This window comes from Mandrillus leucophaeus, unplaced genomic scaffold (assembly GCF_000951045.1).
Source record: "Mandrillus leucophaeus isolate KB7577 unplaced genomic scaffold, Mleu.le_1.0 Scaffold753, whole genome shotgun sequence".
Lineage (NCBI taxonomy): Eukaryota > Metazoa > Chordata > Mammalia > Primates > Cercopithecidae > Mandrillus > Mandrillus leucophaeus.
In genome coordinates, this window is record NW_012108175.1 from 385,006 (window position 1) to 402,801 (window position 17,796).

At 50.4% G+C, this 17,796-nt stretch overlaps 1 protein-coding gene across 3 annotated transcripts in view; it reads right to left on the reverse strand.

Moving 5' to 3' along the window:
* Window positions 1-3,513: 3,513 nt before the first annotated feature.
* The window catches only part of LAS1L (LAS1-like (S. cerevisiae)), a 21,858-nt gene continuing 7,575 nt past the window's right edge, over window positions 3,514-17,796 (reverse strand). For 2 of the 3 annotated variants that reach the window (XM_011966280.1, XM_011966281.1), the window contains 6 exons: window positions 15,571-15,656; window positions 14,662-14,868; window positions 14,166-14,313; window positions 8,576-9,069; window positions 5,755-5,905; window positions 3,514-3,833 (listed from right to left, as the gene is read on the reverse strand). In XM_011966280.1, coding sequence (XP_011821670.1) covers window positions 3,707-3,833; window positions 5,755-5,905; window positions 8,576-9,069; window positions 14,166-14,313; window positions 14,662-14,868; window positions 15,571-15,656 — 1,213 coding nt within the window. In that variant the 3' untranslated portion in view covers window positions 3,514-3,706. Of the gene's footprint in view, window positions 3,834-5,754; window positions 5,906-8,575; window positions 9,070-14,165; window positions 14,314-14,661; window positions 14,869-15,169; window positions 15,221-15,570; window positions 15,657-17,796 lie in introns of all 3 variants that reach the window. The other variant, XM_011966279.1, reaches the window with a different exon arrangement.

Consider the following 17,796-nt stretch of genomic DNA (forward strand, 5'->3'; position numbering starts at 1 on the left):
AAGTCCTTCACATCACCATGTTCCAATTATCCTGTACCCTGCACTTGTGCCCCCAACCATGCTTTCTCAACCTCTCCAGACTTTGACCTTCCTTCTACTCCTTGTTCTGATTAGTACTCTTGCCTTTAAAGATCCAGTGGCAATGTCCAACCTCCTGGTCAAGCCATTGTTAGTCCCTCCCCACAGTGGGCCTTGCAGGAATATTGAGCAATACCTCTTAGCTCTTGTCACTCACTTTGGCACACCGTCTCTACTACAAAACAGGGAGTTCCTTGGGCACGGGAACCATGTTATTTGCCACTGATGAATTACCTATCAGAGGGGACTCTCTGAATTACTGTTGTTGAATAATAATATAATCTATGCTCCCTTTCCTTGACCCCTGTCCTTGTTTCCCAGTTAAATGTGTGCATTTCAGGCTGGGCACAGTGGCTCACACCTATAATCCCAGCACTCTGGAGACTGAGACAGGAAAATCACTTAAGGCCAGGAGTTTGAGGCCAGGAGTTTGAGACCAGCCTGAGCAACACAGGAAGACCCTCATCTCTACAAAAAATTCAAAAGTTAGCCAGGTGTCATGGTGCACACCTGTAGTCCCAGCTACTCAGGAGGCTGAGGTGGGAGGATTGCTTGAGCCCAGTAACTGGAGGCTGCAGTGGCCCATGATTGTGCCACTGCACTCAAGCCTGTGCAACACAGCAAGACCTTGTCTCCAAAAATAAAAACAAAAATGAAAATTGTGTGCAGTTCAGACTTTCTAATCAGTCTATCTCTAATCAGACAGAAAACATCCATGGGCACTAGGCTAAGTAAGGTTGCTTCCTGACAGCTCCACTCCCCACCCACCAACCCCTGCCGTCCAAAGCCCTTCAACCTGGCCTCAGAACTTCCAGGTTCCAGAAGGACACCAGCCAACAATGACCCTTGGCTCTTACTCTCTGGACCTGGACTAGAAATGAGCTCATGTAGTCTGCTTCTCATCTTTAGATCAGTCTTTGAGGGCCAGGGGAAAGCATAACAATGGGTTATTTATATAGAGACCTCAGTCCCAATTTCAAGGTTTATCAACCCTGGCATGAACCTACACCACTCACACATACAAAGCATAATATGCTTTAAACAACACTTTCCCATCTATTGTGTTTCAATCCTTATAAGCATGTGAGGCAAATATTATCTCCCTGCAGGTGAAAAAAACTGTGGCATGATTTGTCCAAGGTTGCTCCTCTTAACTGGTAGAGCTGGTCTGGAACCCAGGTCTTTGGCGAGCTTTTTCCTGTATACCAGTGCATCTGAAACCTCAGTGTGCATCAGAATCACTTCAAGGGCTTGCTAAACCAAAGATTGCTGTCCACTCTCACCCCTTCTGATTCGAGTCAGGAGTGGAGTCCAATAATTTGCATTTCTAACAAGTACCCAGGTGATGTCCACATTTGCTAGAGAACACTGATCTATGCCGACCTATTAACTTGCTCTGTGGCCTTAGACAAATCCCTTTTTTTTTTCCTATCCCACTGTCTCAATGCATACAATGGAGCGGGGTGGGGGTGTAGACTAGAACTGTGACTTCCAGACCTTATTTATTTTCTTTTAGCCGCAAAACCCATCTTTCTGGCCAGGTGAGGTGGCTCACGCCTGTAATCCCAGCAGTTTGGGAGGCCGAGGCGGGTGGATCACCTGAGGTCAACGGTTTGAGACCAGCCTGGCCAACATGGCAAAACCCCATCTCTACTAAAAATACAAAAAACAATTCGCCGGCCTTGGTGACGGGCACCTGTAATCCCAGCTACTTGGGAGGCTGAGGCAGGAGAATCACTTGAACCCGGGAGGCAGAGATTGCAGTGGGCCGAGATCGTGCCATTGCACTCTAGTCTGGGCGACAGAGTGAGGCTGTCTCAAAACAAAACAAAAACAAAAACAAAAACAAAAACATCTTTCCAAAGAAATCTTATATATGATTCCAATACATAAGAATCTGGTGAAGTGCTGGATGGGAACCCAGAGCTTGTGGCACCTATCTCCCCACAGAGCAGGCACTGGAGTACCTCCTGAAGTACACAACTGCAAATCCCTTCACTAGATGTAGCCTACATGTTTTTGTTTTTTTTTTTAATTGAGACGGAGTCTCGCTCTGTCCCCCAGGCTGGAGTGCAGTGGCGCGATCTTGGCTCACTGCAAGCTCCGCCTCCTGGGTTCATGCCATTCTTGTCTCAGCCTCCCGAGTAGCTAGGACTATAGGCGCCTGCCACCACGCCCGGCTACATTTTTTGTATTTTTAGTAGAGACAGGGTTTCACCGTGTTCGCCAGGATGGTCTCGATCTCCTGACCTCGTGATCCGCCCGCCTTGGCCTCCCAAAGTGCTGGGATTACAGGCGTGAGCCACTGTGTCCGGCTGCCTATATGTTCTTTGAGAACGCTTCCAGCTCTGACATTCCAAGATGCCAACAGACTTCTAGCATTTGCCATCGTGACGGGACAGGGGAGAGTTGGAAGGAAACTGATGCTGCACAAGACTGCTTTGCCCATGCCTATTGCTTGGATCATACACAGGAAAGATCTTAACACTGCTGGGCTGTTGGGCTAATGGACCCCTTTGACAACTTGATAAAATCTGTGGACCAGCCCCTTAGAAAAATGATTATACACATACCCACAATGATACTCAGTATATCCTTTGAAGTGTTGTAGATACTCTAGGGGTCCTAATCCAAGTTAAAACTCTTGTCTGGGCTCTGGCACAGCACTTTTACCAAATTCCTCTTTGGCATTTTCTTAGTATAAGCCCTCTCCATCATTTCTTGGTGTGGCCATTTACAGAAATCCCTTAAGGCACCTAGCAGAATCATCAGGTTATCATTTGGTGACTCTGTCCTTCCTCACCAGGCTGAAGGCTCTAAGAAATGAAAACATGGTTTATTCATCCCTATCTCTTGCTAGTTCAGGGCTGACATGGGGTAGGCACTCTAAGGTGAGGTGAGTTTCTGAGGGGATTTGGTGACCACAGAGAACAGCAGATCAGTCCCTAAGATATTTCTCTTGCTCTAATGCACACCACAAGGAAGCCCACTCTCATCTTTTCTAGGCCAAAAGAGTGCAGAAGTGACAAAGAAAATCTCTCTGGCTTTCAACTGCTGTTTGGTGTATAGTGTGAGCAGGTGTGGAGAATAGCAGGAAGCCTGTTGGGTAGCAGCAAGGCGGCCTGACTCTTCCCACTGTCAGGGAGACTCTAAACAAACCACCTGGCCACTTGCTAGGCTCTGTAGCCAGCAGTGCCTCTGGGGCCTGATGCTTCCAAGTGAGCTAGCCTCATACTACAGCTGAGAACAGAAATGGTTCGAGGAGTCCGGAATAAGATATGGGTGGAGCCTAGTTATGGGAGCAATCAGAGTCAGAGGCCCACAGGGCCTCAGGACCTGGTTCCTGGTCAAGCCTTGTCTGGAGCCTCCACAGTAAAGGGAAAACTATACTGGTCTGCCCCACACCCACCCTCTTCATCTCACAAACACCAAAACTACAGTTGCCTGTTTATTATTTTTCAAAACAAAACAAAAACAAAAGACATTCAAAATTCCCCTGTGGTGGACAACTGAGTTGATGTGGCTGATCCAGGCTGTCTCCCAGGTTGTCTCAGGGAGCATCAGTTGTACTAGGGGGTAGGCTGTTGCCCTGCCAGGGCTAGATGAACACTTGCACCAGGGATGGCCATCAGAAGAGCTGCAGGCCAGTTTTGAGCCCATGCAGCTGCCCCTGGCTCCAGAGAAGGCCCTCGAAGTTGCTGCTGCTGCTGTTGCTGCAGTTGCCACTGCCGACACCACAGCTCAGGCCCAAGGTGCTGAGGAAAGAGTGGGAGGTCAGTCAGGGAAGGAGGCAGCTTTAGGCTCTGGAGGGGCCAAGTGTGCTTGACATGTGTGTATCTGTGGGATGGGCCCACTCTCCTGTCTGGCTTTACAAAGAGGCTGGAGCAAATCCTAGAAACGACTTCATGTGGGCCCCAGGGGTGGCTTGGCCCTCTCCTCAGTTGAGGAAAGGAGGGAAGGAGGCAAGGAGCTTTTCAAATGAAGCTTTATGCAGAGTCCTAGTAGATAAACCAGATTAAAGTAGAGCTGTTTGGGTTGAGGCAGGGGAGGGGGCCCCACACCACCTGACTCCCAAGACATTGAAAGTAGCTGCCTTAACAGGGCCACCTTTCAAGGCCTTAGAGCTTGGGGGCCAGGGCACTCCAGGCTGGATCCCTCCCACACCCAATAGCTGGTTAAGGGGTCCACGGCCAGGCTTGGGCTGTAAGACAAGGCCCACAATTGCAAGATTGCTTTAGGGAGGGTGGCTCTGCCCTCCTTCTCCCTGGCCCTGCTCATAACACTCTTGCTTCCCCTGCTTCCCGCAGGTCAAGGTCCTTCCAGCTGGGTGAGGGTGACAGCTGAGAGCAAAGCCATCATCCTACCCTCAGGCAGATCCATGGTTACACTACTGCAGCTGAAAAAACCCTTATAGATGATCTAGTCCCACCACCTCCCATCACCCACAATCTTACAGACAAGTTAACTGAGGCCCAGAGATGGGAATGGACTTGCCCAAGGCCACATAGCCAAGTCAGGGGTGGAGCTGAGACAAGGAGCAGGGATGGGCATGCCCCTCCACAGCAGAGGAAACCTCCTGACTACAGTTGGTGTGGGAGCTGGGCTGAATCAGCTTCCTTCTTGACTGAACAGCTCCAGCTGCCCACCCCTCACCCTTGATATCCATGGTACTCAATAAGCCATCCTTACCCAGGTCCAGGCTGGGTGGGAAGGACGGGTAAGGGCACCTCTGTCTCAGACATGTGAATCCCACTCCCAACTACAGATCTCCTGGCTTCCCCAGCTGCCGCCTCTCCTCTCCAAGAGGCCTGCTGGCCCTGGCCCGTGGCCTTGGACAGAGTCCATGGCATTGCCTTGGGTCTGGTCTGCTTCTGGGGCCCCTGGATTCTATAGCCCTCTCCCAGAATGTCCAGATGAAGAGGGGTTCATCTCCCAGGGAGTGGGCAGGCAGCAAAGGGAAAGACTCAGTTTCAGGGCCCTGCAGGGGTTCCTCTCTAGTACTCACAGGATTCCCCTGGTCAGAATGGCCCAGCATTCTGGAATGTATAGGCCCTTTGGATGGGCTCCTTTGTGTTACCAGCATAGCCCCTCAGCAAGGGCTGCTTGGTTCCTGGCTCCCTGGTGACCCAAGGGCTCCCACGCCTGTGATTCAGAGGCGAGTTTCGAGGGACAGCATGAAGCCGTGTGCAGGCCTTGCTACCAAGGTGCCTGGACAGTGTGGGGAGGCCTACTGACTACTCTGTGCACATTTGGACAAATCCCTTCCCCTTTCTGAGCCTTAGTTTTCTCCTCAGGAACATGAAAAAGCTGGATGAGAGCATCTATTCTTGACCTTTTAGGAGTGGTGGACCAGTTAAGAGAATCCGCTGAAAGCTATGGACCCTACTCCTCCCAAAATGTGTGCACAGACACACACACACACGTCCATCCATAAGCACAAACTGAATGCAATCTGAGAGGGATGCTAAGCCCAGCTTGTGTGGCTACTTCACTGGCTCCCCACACTAGGGACAGGGAGAGCTGGCAAGGGCCCAGCCAGGGACTGGGGCTTACACTTCACTCATTTAGGCCCTGACTGGGGACAGCTACCTCCCCCACCCACCTCACCTTGTCTTCTCTCCCTCCCACAGGTGGCAGAGAAAGGGGGTGAGAAATCCTGTTGCCATGGGCACTCACTCAGTCTTGCATGTTGAGGGTTCCAGCCGCTGCTCTAGCACAGGCTGGTCCAAAAGATACATGGTGTCATAATTCTCCAGCATGAGCTCTGCTGGGTCCTCGGTCTGACCTGGCATTCGGCCTAGGGGAAATGTGTCCCATCGCACGTCTTCTGTGGAGCAAAGGGAAGTGGCAAGACTGGGCTGATGAGCTGGTTCTCCGACTGGTGTACAGGCCTGCTCACCTTGTCCATCCACCCACCCCACTTAGCACGGGTGGGCTCTCTCAGGATCTCCAGCTTCACTGCTCTCGGTATCACTTCTCATGAGCCCCTCTCCACCAGAGTGCTTCACCACACATTCTTTATGGTCCTTCTTCCCCTCTATTTGTTTCCATATACAAGTATACAACTACAGACATTTTTGTCCCTCTTTGCTCTTTTCCTACTTGCCCAGGCATGTTCCCACACAGACACAAACAACAACTTCAGACCTGGCTGTATCACTGCTTCAACTTCTCATCCTCACCCCTATTTCCCTGTCTGCAGACACATACATAGGGACACATCATGGAGGGTCTGGATGTCCCAGAATTCCCAAAGCACCTCCCCCGCAAACCCCAAATCCACCAGTACCTCAGAGTATCTGAATGACCTAGATTTCCTACAAATCTACACACACACTCCCCTGCCTGTTTGAATACCACATATTTTCTTAATGCAGAGATACACACACCCCCCCATGCCCATCTCAGGGTGGACTCCCTGAGATAATATGTTCCCCTGCCCCCTGCAGTTCTTGCCCCAAGATGCACAAGGTACACCCCTTTTCTGGGGAAGGGCTGTCTCACTACATATCCCACCCCTCACAGCCCCCCAAGTATGTATACAGAAGCACACATACATAAGCCCTTCACTCAGTGACTGTCCTGTTCACTCCCTGCCTCCCACAAACCTCATTCATTGGCATACAACCAGGAATCTTCCTGTCCCTACCTCCCCACACATGTGTACACACAGAAGGAGCAATGGCAAAGGAGAGAGGGAAAGAGTTAACGTTCTAGACTTTCCACATTCACAACTCACATCCCCCCACATACAGACGCTCCACTTTAGAATGGGGATGCCAGGCATCCCCCATCCCGCTCTGTCCTATCACTGAGACACCTACCACACAGTATTATATTAAATGTCCCTCCCCATCCTTCCACAAATGCATTCAGTGTTTTCAAATGAAGCCTTCGCTAGTGCATTCCACGTAGTTTCCATTTCTGGCCTTCTGCATCTCCCTGGTACTCAAAGAATTCTCCCTGTCATAATGCCCCTGGCATTCTATAATGTGTCAACCCTGGACCAACTTTTTATGTAACCCAGAGCTCCTCAGGAAGGACTGTTCCTCTACTTGTCCATCCCCCTCCCCTGGCTCTCTTACTGGAAGTTGTGCCTGTCTTAATGTCCTGCATTACTCCATGATACAGAGACACCTTCGTGCACAGGGACCACTACCCACATAGGCTCTGTCACTGACCCAATCATCTATCATCACTAATATCCCCAATGCTGTCTACATCACTGCCCCTGCTTCTTTATCCTGATACCCTTGTACATGTCCCCAGTGATGGTGTGAACATACAGGCCACCTCTGGATGGCTATATCTCATTGCCTGTTCCCACTACCCCTCCATAGATGCCAACCTCAATGCTGTCACTTTTCTCTCACAGACACCTATTAGCCCTCATGGATTTCAGCAACCCTGCCTCCTCTTCACAAAGCTGTACGACAGCCTGCTTGGCCATGACTTCTTTAACTGCCCCTACTTTTCCCTTTTTCCTACACACACACACACACACACACACACACACACACACACACACAATTCTGCTTATGCCAATGCCCCTCCCTTTCAATATTTACAAAGATCCCCCAACACAGCCCTCCTTGCCCTAAGTTATTTGTCACTGGGCCATGGTTTGGCCAGCAGGTACAGGCACACGCCCATATACACACAGAGAGACAGATTTTACGTTTTATGTTCCAGCCCTTCCACCCTGTCCATACAAGGGCAAACAAAGGCCATAGTATCTTTCTCTATAAACTCATTCACTGCCTCCCCTCTCACTTTCTGCCACTGCCCACCCCACACCACACAGGCCCAGCTGTTCTCCCTCCCTCCCCAGGCTTCAGCACACAGACTCCACGCTGTTCTGTCATTCCTTCCGGGTCTTCCAGCCTCCGAGGTTCCTGTTCATTAACCTAAGCAAGGGTACTCAAAAGGAAGAGCAGATCCCTATCACTAACCCTCCCTGCAGCCTCTTCCTGGCTTCAGTCTCACTAATTTGTGTGCTCACCTAAAAATCACAGCATTCCTTATTCTCTCTTGTGATTTCACTTCCTGTTTCTCTGACTTAATGCCCTAGGTTCCTTCTAATACACACAGCAAAATCTTGTCTCATGACCAGCCAGCCTCGAGGCACACACACACATACACAGAAAGCACTGTCTCACTGCAAGTGAAAAACACGTGCAGAACCATATACATACACACTCCCTGCTTTTTGCTATCTTCTGCCTCTATGTTACTGCCCAGGGCTCACACCCATGTCATCCTCTCAGAATGTGCTCTTTATATGAGGTAGCCAGCAGCCTGACAGTGGTCCCTGGCACTCATAGGCTCCATCCTAAGAGGCGGGAGAAGCCACCTGTCATCTATGCACCAGGCTGCCTCCAGGCTTGCCTCACATTGGCTACCTCCTACTACTTTCCATCTCTTCCTAGGGTAGAAGGAAGCCTCAAGAGCCAGCCAAAGAGAAAAGAAGTTCATGTGGGGACAAAGTAGTTCTTACCTGAGCTAACCTGCCATGCAGAGCCCTGCAAAGCTCCTCTTTTCTGGGCCAGAAGCCTAGCATTCTCGGCAGTGGGGGACTCTTGCCCTGTAGAGAAAGGCCCCACCTCCATTCTGTCTTCCTCTTCATCATCTTCATCATCATCGTCTTCATCATCATCTTCATCCTCCTCTTCCTCCACTTGGTCATTTTCTTCCTCCTCCTCTACCTGGTCTGGCAAGACCTCGTTCTCCTCCTTCTCCTCTTCCTTGACATCATTAACATTGCCCTGCTCCTCCTGCTGCTGGGCCTTTGCTTCAGACCCGAAGCTGGAGCTGGCTGGTTTGATGCTCCAATACAGGCTGTCTAGTGTATATGGAGACTTCCCAATGGGGGAGGCCTCAGAGCCCTCCTGCACCAGGCTGTTTTCTCCACTCTGGGTATAAATGGAACAGATGCGCAGCAGCTTCTCCTGCTCCTCGTCTGGCAGGCCCTGCCCCATGGCTTTGAAGATGCTGAGCAAAGGGAGGGATGGGGTAGGAAAGATTCAAAATCCCAAGCCACTTCATACCCCAACACTCCAGGGTTCGAACTTGGTCTCTGAACTTCCAGACCTGCCTCTGAAAGGCAGTGTAGTAGAGCAGACAGAACATAGAAACAACAGGACCATGGACCCCGAACAAGCTCTGTGGTTCATCTCTGTGCCTCACTTCCATTCTCAGGTAAAATGAGGACAATAATGATACCTAATGTATAGGATTGTTGGGAGGAGTAAATAAGAAAGCTCACATAGAATGCCTGGCACAGTGCCTGGCACATAGTGGGCATGCAATAAATGATAGCTATTAGTCTGCACTTAAAAGCTACATAAATACACAAAACAGCCAACAGGCCTGCAGGGCTGGAAATGAGCAGATCCCTCTCTTCTCTGGCCTAGCTGAGCAACCTGTCTTGAGCTCCAAGGATATGCCTGGAAGTGTTCTGGGCTCCTTCTGCGTGGAACACAAACTGTGATCCCTTTATGGGAGCAGCTACAGCCCAGCCTGGAATGGAGGAAAAGAAAAAAAAAGCAGCGGCTGACAAGACAAAGCAGGATGTGGGAGGGAGGCCAGATGAGCACTGCAAACCTACTGCAGGCACTGCGGGGCTGAGGGAGACAGAGAGCACGAGGAGGGCAGGAAAGACCAAGGGAGGGCTTTCGTGCAGGAGGTAGGGCCCGGGAAGCCCAGAGACAAGAGCAAGCACATGGTGCTGCTGCGTGCAGTGAGTAGCCCAGCTAGAGGGCACGGCCTGTGCTGAGGAGCCGTGGGAGGAAGAGAGGGCTGGGAAGTTATGTGTGTGCATTGGTGTGTGTGTGAGGGGTCACTTGCCAATTCTGAGTACACATGAAGGCCATGTTTCTGAAGATCACCATGGTGACCATGTGGAAGCTGGCCTGGACAGGCAGCCTGGAGGCAGGGAGACCAGGGAGGAGCCTGTTCCGACAGTTGAGGCCAGAGTCGGGGAGGGCTGACCTGGGGCACTGGCAGTGGAGATGGGATGGAGTGAAGCTGTGAAGGATACACAGACAGACAGAGAGCAGGGCTTGGTGACTGATGGCAGGGTTCAGGCAGAGTTAAAGATGATGACACTGTGCACACAAAAGACGGCGCCAACAGCAAAACCACCAACAGATACAGAGCTGCTGGGAAGGGGAGCTCGAGGTGAGAAGAGGGTGAGTACCCCTCACAGAGCCTCTCATAGAACCTGGTACCTAACGGGCACCTGGTCACAAATGGATGCGGATGGTTCACAGACGGGCCATGAGCTCAGCAGGCTGTTTTCTCTCTGGGCACATGCAGACTGGTCACATATGCAGGGTGACTGGTCAGTGGGGGCAGGGCTGGGGGGCTGATGACTTGACTGGGAGATCCTGTCTATGGAGCCAATTTCATATTCCAAGGGGATAGTAGTTCAAATTAAATTGATATTGGCTGGCTGGGGAAAGTGCTTGAAAAGCTTCCAGCCCTATCAGATGAAAAGCCAGAGAGAAACTTTGTCCTCTCATGGTGGTCCATTAGTGTGATTAATAACAAATATTCCCAGACACTTGATACTGGCAAAACGCCTCATCAGCCTGCTTATGATTACCCACCTGCTATCTTGAGCCATTAGTCTGACCACTAAGGTGCAGGGGTGATGCGAATCTTAAAATACACCCCCTTCCTCGAGTATGTCTGGTCATAGCTCAGGACTGAGAAGGTCACAGAATTCAGGCTGATGGAATGAAGGTGGACTTTGGGCTCACACCACCTGGGCCAAGATCCCTGTCCCACCATCAACAAATGTGTGGCTATTAGGTAAGTCCCATCACTCCTTAGAGCCTCAATGTCTTATCTGTCAAATAGATTATAATACATAATACTTCCACCTCCCAAGACTGCTGTGTCAAAGTAAATGAAATTAACCTCTACAAAAAAACACAGCACCATGCCTGACACTTAATTTCCAATAGTATCTTTTATTTTTTCTCTGGGGTAAACAAAAGCCAAGTTCTGTGTTTAACAGATGCTTTCTGCAATAATACAATCTAGTGGAGTATTACAGAAGAGCATGGGACTAACGACAGGCTATCTGGATTCTGGCCCCAGCTCTGACTTGCAGCATAATACCTGGGCAAACACCCTCTGTTCCCCACTCTGTGTAATGGGGTGATTAGGACTAGATTCACTGCTTATCTGGGAAAGGCAGGATCTGTGCACAAGAAATCGTACCCAAGTGAGCCGCTGTTACTGCTGGCATGTCTCGCATCCCTCTGGTATGCTTGGGTTGGGAGAAGATCTCTGTGGTCCAGACTTCTCCAAGACCAGCAGCTTCCACTCTGCAGGCACTTAGGATTGGAAAGTACCTTGAAGGCCACCTATCCAAACCTCTCCATGCTGCTCTTGTCATTCCCTCCCTCCCATTACATACACATGCCATGTTCCTTCTGGACTTTGAAACTTGCTTTATTCTTTCTCCTGCTTGAATTGTTCAAATGCCTCCTCTCGAAACTCTGACTCATCCAGGCCCTTTTGGTTCTCCTCCCAATTTCCCACCCATCCACATCACTTCTAGTCTGGAGCACACATCTGGCAATGTGGCTGTTCAGTCCCAATTTCTGGAAGTCTTGCCTTGACTGACTTTGTCTACAAAGCCACTTTTAAAATCTTACAAATACCTCTGTGTCCCAAATGTCATCAGGGTTAAAGAAAGACTTTTGGACTCAATAGGGGGATCAGGGACTAAGAGGGTCTTGGCATCCAGACTCCCACTTCATTCATTCCCCAGGCACTGGGTCAGCTCCCACCAAGGACAGCACTGCTAGGAATGAGAGAGCAGAGCATGGTTCAATTCAACAACATTTACTGAGGCCTGTTTGGTGCCTAGACTTGTGTGGTGTGCTGGGGCACAGACAGCTGATGTAGAGTCCTTGCCCTTGAAAAGCTTAGTCTGATAGAGGGAAGGAGACACTAGGGGAAGTAGACACGGCAACACAAAACCTCAGATTTGGGAAGTATTCGAGAGTCAACAGGACAGGGTAGATGGTGCCGCCACCAAGTGAGATAGGGAACAGAGGAGGAAGACCACTTTAGAGTTGAGATGGGGACTAAGACGACCAATTCTCTTTTGGTCACAGTAAGGTGCCTGTGGGCCATCCAAGGGGAGATGTCTCACATGCAGTCGAGTACAGGAGGCTGAATCTTGGGGGAAGGGCCAGAGCTAGACAGATTTGGGTCTCAGCACTTTATAGGAACTAGTAATAAGCACAGGCATTTTTCAAGGAGGGGGTGGTAAACAGCATCAATGCAGCAGACACAGAGACTGACAAGGGCCCACTGATTTGGTAACTAGGAGGTCAAAGCAACTCTGGGGGTGAATGTCAAATTGCAGCAGGTTGAGGAGTAAGAGGGTAGTGAGGAAATGGAAAGTATTGAGTGTAGACTACTCTTTTGAGATGTTTTGATGGGAAGGGTGGGAATGATAAGCTGATGATAACCCAACAGAGGGATGCAGGGTCAAAGGAGATTTTGCTTGTGTTGCTGTTACTGTTGTTTTGTTTAAGATGAGAAAAGCTCAGGCACGTTCCTAGGTTGAAGAGCAAGAGCCAGCAGAGCAAGGTAGAGGCTGGGGTGAGGCCCCAGCGATGCTGGCAGAGGTGGCTCCAGAGCACAGGTGGAGGAGCAGGCTTTGAGGTGGGGCAAGGCCACCTCATCCTGAGACTGGCGAGAAGGTTGAGTGCAGCCGCAGATCAGTTCACGAGGGCTGGACCTCAGGTCGAGGGGGCCCTGCCGGATGCCTCCATGTGCTCGAGGAAGCTAGGGTGAAATGGGAGAGGGGGAGGGGCTTGAGGTGAGCGGTAAGGGTTTAGAATAGTGAGGAAATGGGAGAGAAAGTGGTCAGAAAACAAGTAAAAGTTCAGACAAGCAGAACTGAGGCCTCGCCCAAGATTAAAAATCATACCTCTGCAGTGGCAGCAATCCGCAGGGCTATGTGGTTTTCTCCAGCAGAGCTCAGCTACCCGGGCTGAGGAGCAGGGGAAGCAGAATGGGGAGGATCAATTATAGCTCAGGGGTTTGCAAGTCAGATATGGCCAAAGGATGGGCAAAGCTGAAGGTGCTGATGATGAGTGGCCGAACTGAGCAACCACAGACAGGATAGAGGGGAAGCAAGGTCAAGGGATGCAGGAAATGGAGGGATGGAGATCTGGATGCAGGCAAAGAGCAAATGTCATGGGATGCAAGGGTGAGAACTAGAAGGACGAGAAGTGGTGGTCACCGAGTGGGATGCTGGGATGTCAGCTTTCAGAGGTGGAACAGCTCCGAATGATGGAAATGGGTTGCTGAGTGTAGTGGAGAATGAAAGTCACTGGAGTTGAGGAGCTGCAGAGTGTCAGATGAGTCATCCAAATGAAACAGATATTGCTCAAGAAAGCAAGAAGGAAATCAGGTGCTAAAGGCTTCCATGATTATGAGGGAAGTGGCTCAGGGTCAGGAAATGACAGAGAAAAGGAAAGGGAGACAACCACAGGTATTTACCAGTGCAATATTCAGTTTGACCATAGAACCCAGGGTGGATGGGGTAAAGGAGACTCACAGGAGGTATGGCTACCATGGTAAGTTGGGCCAGAATCAGAAAGATCTTTGAATGTCAGGCTAAGAAGCCTAGACTTAACAGGAAGGCAATAGGGAGCAACTGAAGGTTGCTAAGCAACTATCAGAGGTATACTTTGGAAAGATAATAGAGGAAACAGCACTGGGCTTGGAGTCAGAAGACCTGGGTTCAATAATAAACAGCAGCTACCATTTATTGTGCACTTACTCTGTGCAGGCCACTGTGCTAAGCACTCTAGGGGGATTGTCTTATCCATTCCCACACTGGACTCAGTTCAGTCAAGTCTTAAGCTGTATGATCTTAGGTAAGAAAATCCTACCCCTCCCCTCTCTGGACTCAGTTGTCCCATCTGTCAGTGGGAGTGAGACTGGGCTAGATTGTCCCCAAAGGGCCCTTCTAACTCAGTCATTCTAGGGCAGTGTGGCCCCGAGGCTTGAAGCGCCTCACCCTCTTACCGGATGGAATTCAAGAGACTTACATCCGAAGGAGTTGGGGGCTGGCCCAGCAAGGTGAGCCCAAGCAGGACTCAACCATCCGGGGCCAGTCAAGGGAGGCGGAGCAGTTGAACAGCCTCCAGCCCCTTCTTGCTTCCCACTGGCCTGCAGAAAATCGGCGAGCATTCCGTCCTGAGAGAGAAGAGAGGATCTAAGGAGAAGGAAGCAGTGAGCCCCCCACCCAACATTTCACCTCAGAAAGTTTGGCTCTGTCCCTCCCCATCCCCCCAGACTCCCCACCTATACCTCCCAACTGCTCAAAGAATTCAGGGCACTTTGCCCCAGCCCAGTTTAGTTGGCTCTGAGAAGAAAAGGAAAAGGGAGATTTGTCCACTGCTTCCGCGGGGCCCTCTTGGGCAAACCTAAACCTTTAACACGGGAGGTGTTTGCCTGGTGCTTCTTAGCAGAGAGCTGAGGACAGCGGCAGAGGCTCCTGCCTGGGCTGCCTTAGGCCCTAGGGCTAGGGCTAGTCTCCCTCACCAGTCTTGGTGTTGGCCACGATCAGTTCAACGGTCCATCTGAGGATGTAGGTAGGCCGGATCCCGCTGATCCCCAAGGCTGGCAGTTCAGAGAGCATCCTCTCCAATAGGGCCTGCGTGAAGTTCTGGGAGTGCAGGCCCCTGAGCAGGGGCTGCCAGAACTGAGAGAACGGCTTTGGCACCAGGACGTCATTCAAGTCCACGTTTTCTGGTTTGTAAGGGACACCCATTTGAGGGGGCAATAGGAGGGAGAGAGCAGGAGAGCACGAAAGAGAGAGCAAGAGACAGCAAGAGAAAGGAAGTGAGAGTGAGAGCAAGAGAATGTGTGCGCGCGCATGAGCCAAGCCCCCCACCAACAACAGAGTTGCCACCGCAGAACAAAGGAAAGAGGAGAGCAGAACAGTGGGGAGAGAGAAACCAGTTAGTATCTGGCAACCAACAACTGACTCAAAATAAAGTATAAACAAAACAGAGATCTGGTTCTAGCTTCAGCTTTGTCAATAACTCACTGTGTGACTTTGGGTCAGTACCTTCCCCTCTCTGGACCTCAGTCTGACCATCTGTAACATGAGGATGTTGGACTAGATGACCTCACAAGGCCCCTCCAATTCTGCTGTTCTAGCTCTCTAGCTAGCAGCTAAATCACAATGAACATGGCACAATAATGTCATTAAGACTCCCCGACCCCACCCCATCCCACCCCACCCCATTCCAGACCACTTAAGGACAGCCCCACAACTGTCAGTGGGGCTACCTGTTCTGCTCAGCCAGAAAGGCTGAGGGAATTTCAGAGACCGCGGAATGGCAGGAAACAGCCTTCACACCCCAACCCAGGGCCCCCCAGCCCATCCCAGGTGTTCCCACCCAAGAATCAGAACCCTAAGGGTGCAGTGAGCCCCCAGAACCCTACCTTCATACTCTATCTGCAAAGCTGCCAACTGTTCAAATGTGGGGACAAGGAAGCCATCATCGAGAAAAGCATCCAGCACAGCCTCCCTGGAACAAGAGGACACTAATTTAGCAAAGTGATGCTGGCAGAAGACCCTCTCCTACTCCTCCACCTACCTCCAAAGCAGTTAATGCCTTTGGCTCAAGTGGCTGAAGCAGTATAGGGAGAGGGGTGTTGGGTGGGTAAGAGTGGGGAGGAAGGGAGTTGACAATTGGATCTTAGGCTTCAGCCTCCTCGGGCAGGGGCTGGTTAGAGGCTGGGATCAGTGGGTTTTGAACAAGTGCTTACCAAGCACTAATGCTGACCTATGGCCCATAATGAGGGCAGTAGTGTCTGAATACACTTCAACACACAGACAGGAAAAAGTTCCACATCCACAGAGGAAGGAATTAAATGCCTGGGATCATGGGATCAAGGGCTTTTAGACTCAGTTCTTGCAGTCTGTTTCTCTTAACCACTCCCCAGTACCCTACCCCTTCTCTTCTCCCTGGCTACCTTCTTTTAGATCCTAGAAGTAGAAATCTTGGGGACCCAACTGCTAGACCAAATATGGTCCACAGGCCTTATTACTAGGGGTTCTAAAAACCCAGAACAAAGTTAGAGGGGTTGCAGGAATAGGCTATAGAGGTAAATCACCCATCTCTATCTATTAACCCATTTATGCCTAGTGTTCCATTATTGGAACCGCCAGCATAAATGGGTTAACAGCTCAAACCTACACCAGCAACAGCAAGCTGATTCCTCCAGAGTTAGTGGCTTCCCAAGAGGCTCTCTGCTACAGTTTGGATGTTTGTCCCCTCCAAATCTTATGTTGAAATTTGATCCCCAATGTTGACCTTGGTGCCTGTAGAAGGGGTGTGGGTCACTGGGTCGGATCCCTCATGAATGACTTGGTGCTGTTCCCACAGTATCAAGTTCTTGTTCTATTAGTTTCCGCAAGAGCTGGTTGTTAAAAAAGAGCCTGACATCTCCCCCTCCACCTTGCCATCTGATCTCTGCAAAGTGGGCTCCCCTTTGCCTTCTGCCATGAGTGGAAGAAGCAGCCTGAGGCTCTCACCAGAAGCAAATGCTGGCACCATGCTTCTCGTACAGGATACAGAAGCATGATATAAACAAACCTCTTTTCCTCATAAATTACCCAGCCTCAGGTATTCCTTTATAGCAACACTAAACAGATACAGACATTCTCCTAGCTGACCAAGCCTAGACGTGGAAAAAAGAGCTCCCAAGGTGTCCTAATGCCTGGAAAATTGACATACTTAGATCCCTTCCTCCAGCATTACCAGGCAGACACTACTGTGTTAGGGGCATAGTTTTCCCAGCTGCTAATGAAGCCACCACCAACTCTTTTGCTGAAAGGTAGAGCCAAGAAACCTAGGCTGGGCAAACACTGATAAAATACTTTTGGAACTAGTATCCTGGACATGAATAGAAGACTCCAGGAGCAATCCCAGCCTACACTGTAGTTTTCACCCAGGGTTAATCTGCCACCTACACCACCTACCTACACTCTCCAACTTCTCTCTAGCTGAGGTTTAGCACTGCCTCCACAGGTTCTTAGAGGAAAGTCCCCCAAAGCCCTTCCAGCTGAATTTAGGTAGAAAGCCCCCAAGAGCTAGGGAGGAAAGAAGAATGGGCAGACATACTATGTGCCTGCTCTGGACTGAGCTGAGCACTTTGTTTTGGAAAAAAAAGGCTCACAGCCATACTTGAGAGACAAGGAACTTAGTCTCTAGGAGCCAGACCCTGAGAAGGTCCTGCCTCTATTCCCCTAATCATGACTATCCAAGGGATGCTAATACCCTCCAATGGCAGTTCAAAAGAAAACACCAGGCTGGGCGTGATGGCTCACATCTGTAATCCCAGCACTTTAGGAGGCCAAGGCAGGCGGATCACCTGAGGTCAGGAGTTCCAGACCAGTCTGGCCAACATGGCAAAACCCCATCTCTACTAAAAATACAAAAATTAGCTGGGCGTGGTGGTGCTTGCCTGTAGTCCCAGCTTCTTGGGAGGCTGAGGCAGGAGAATCCCTTGAACTCGGGAGGTGGAGGGTGCAGTGAGCCGAGATTGTGCCACTGCACTGCAGCATGGGCAACAGCGAAACTCCGTCTCAAAAAAAAAAAAAAAGACAAGATAAGACCAGGCCGGCTGCAGTGGCTTACACCTGTGATCCCAGCACTTTGGGAG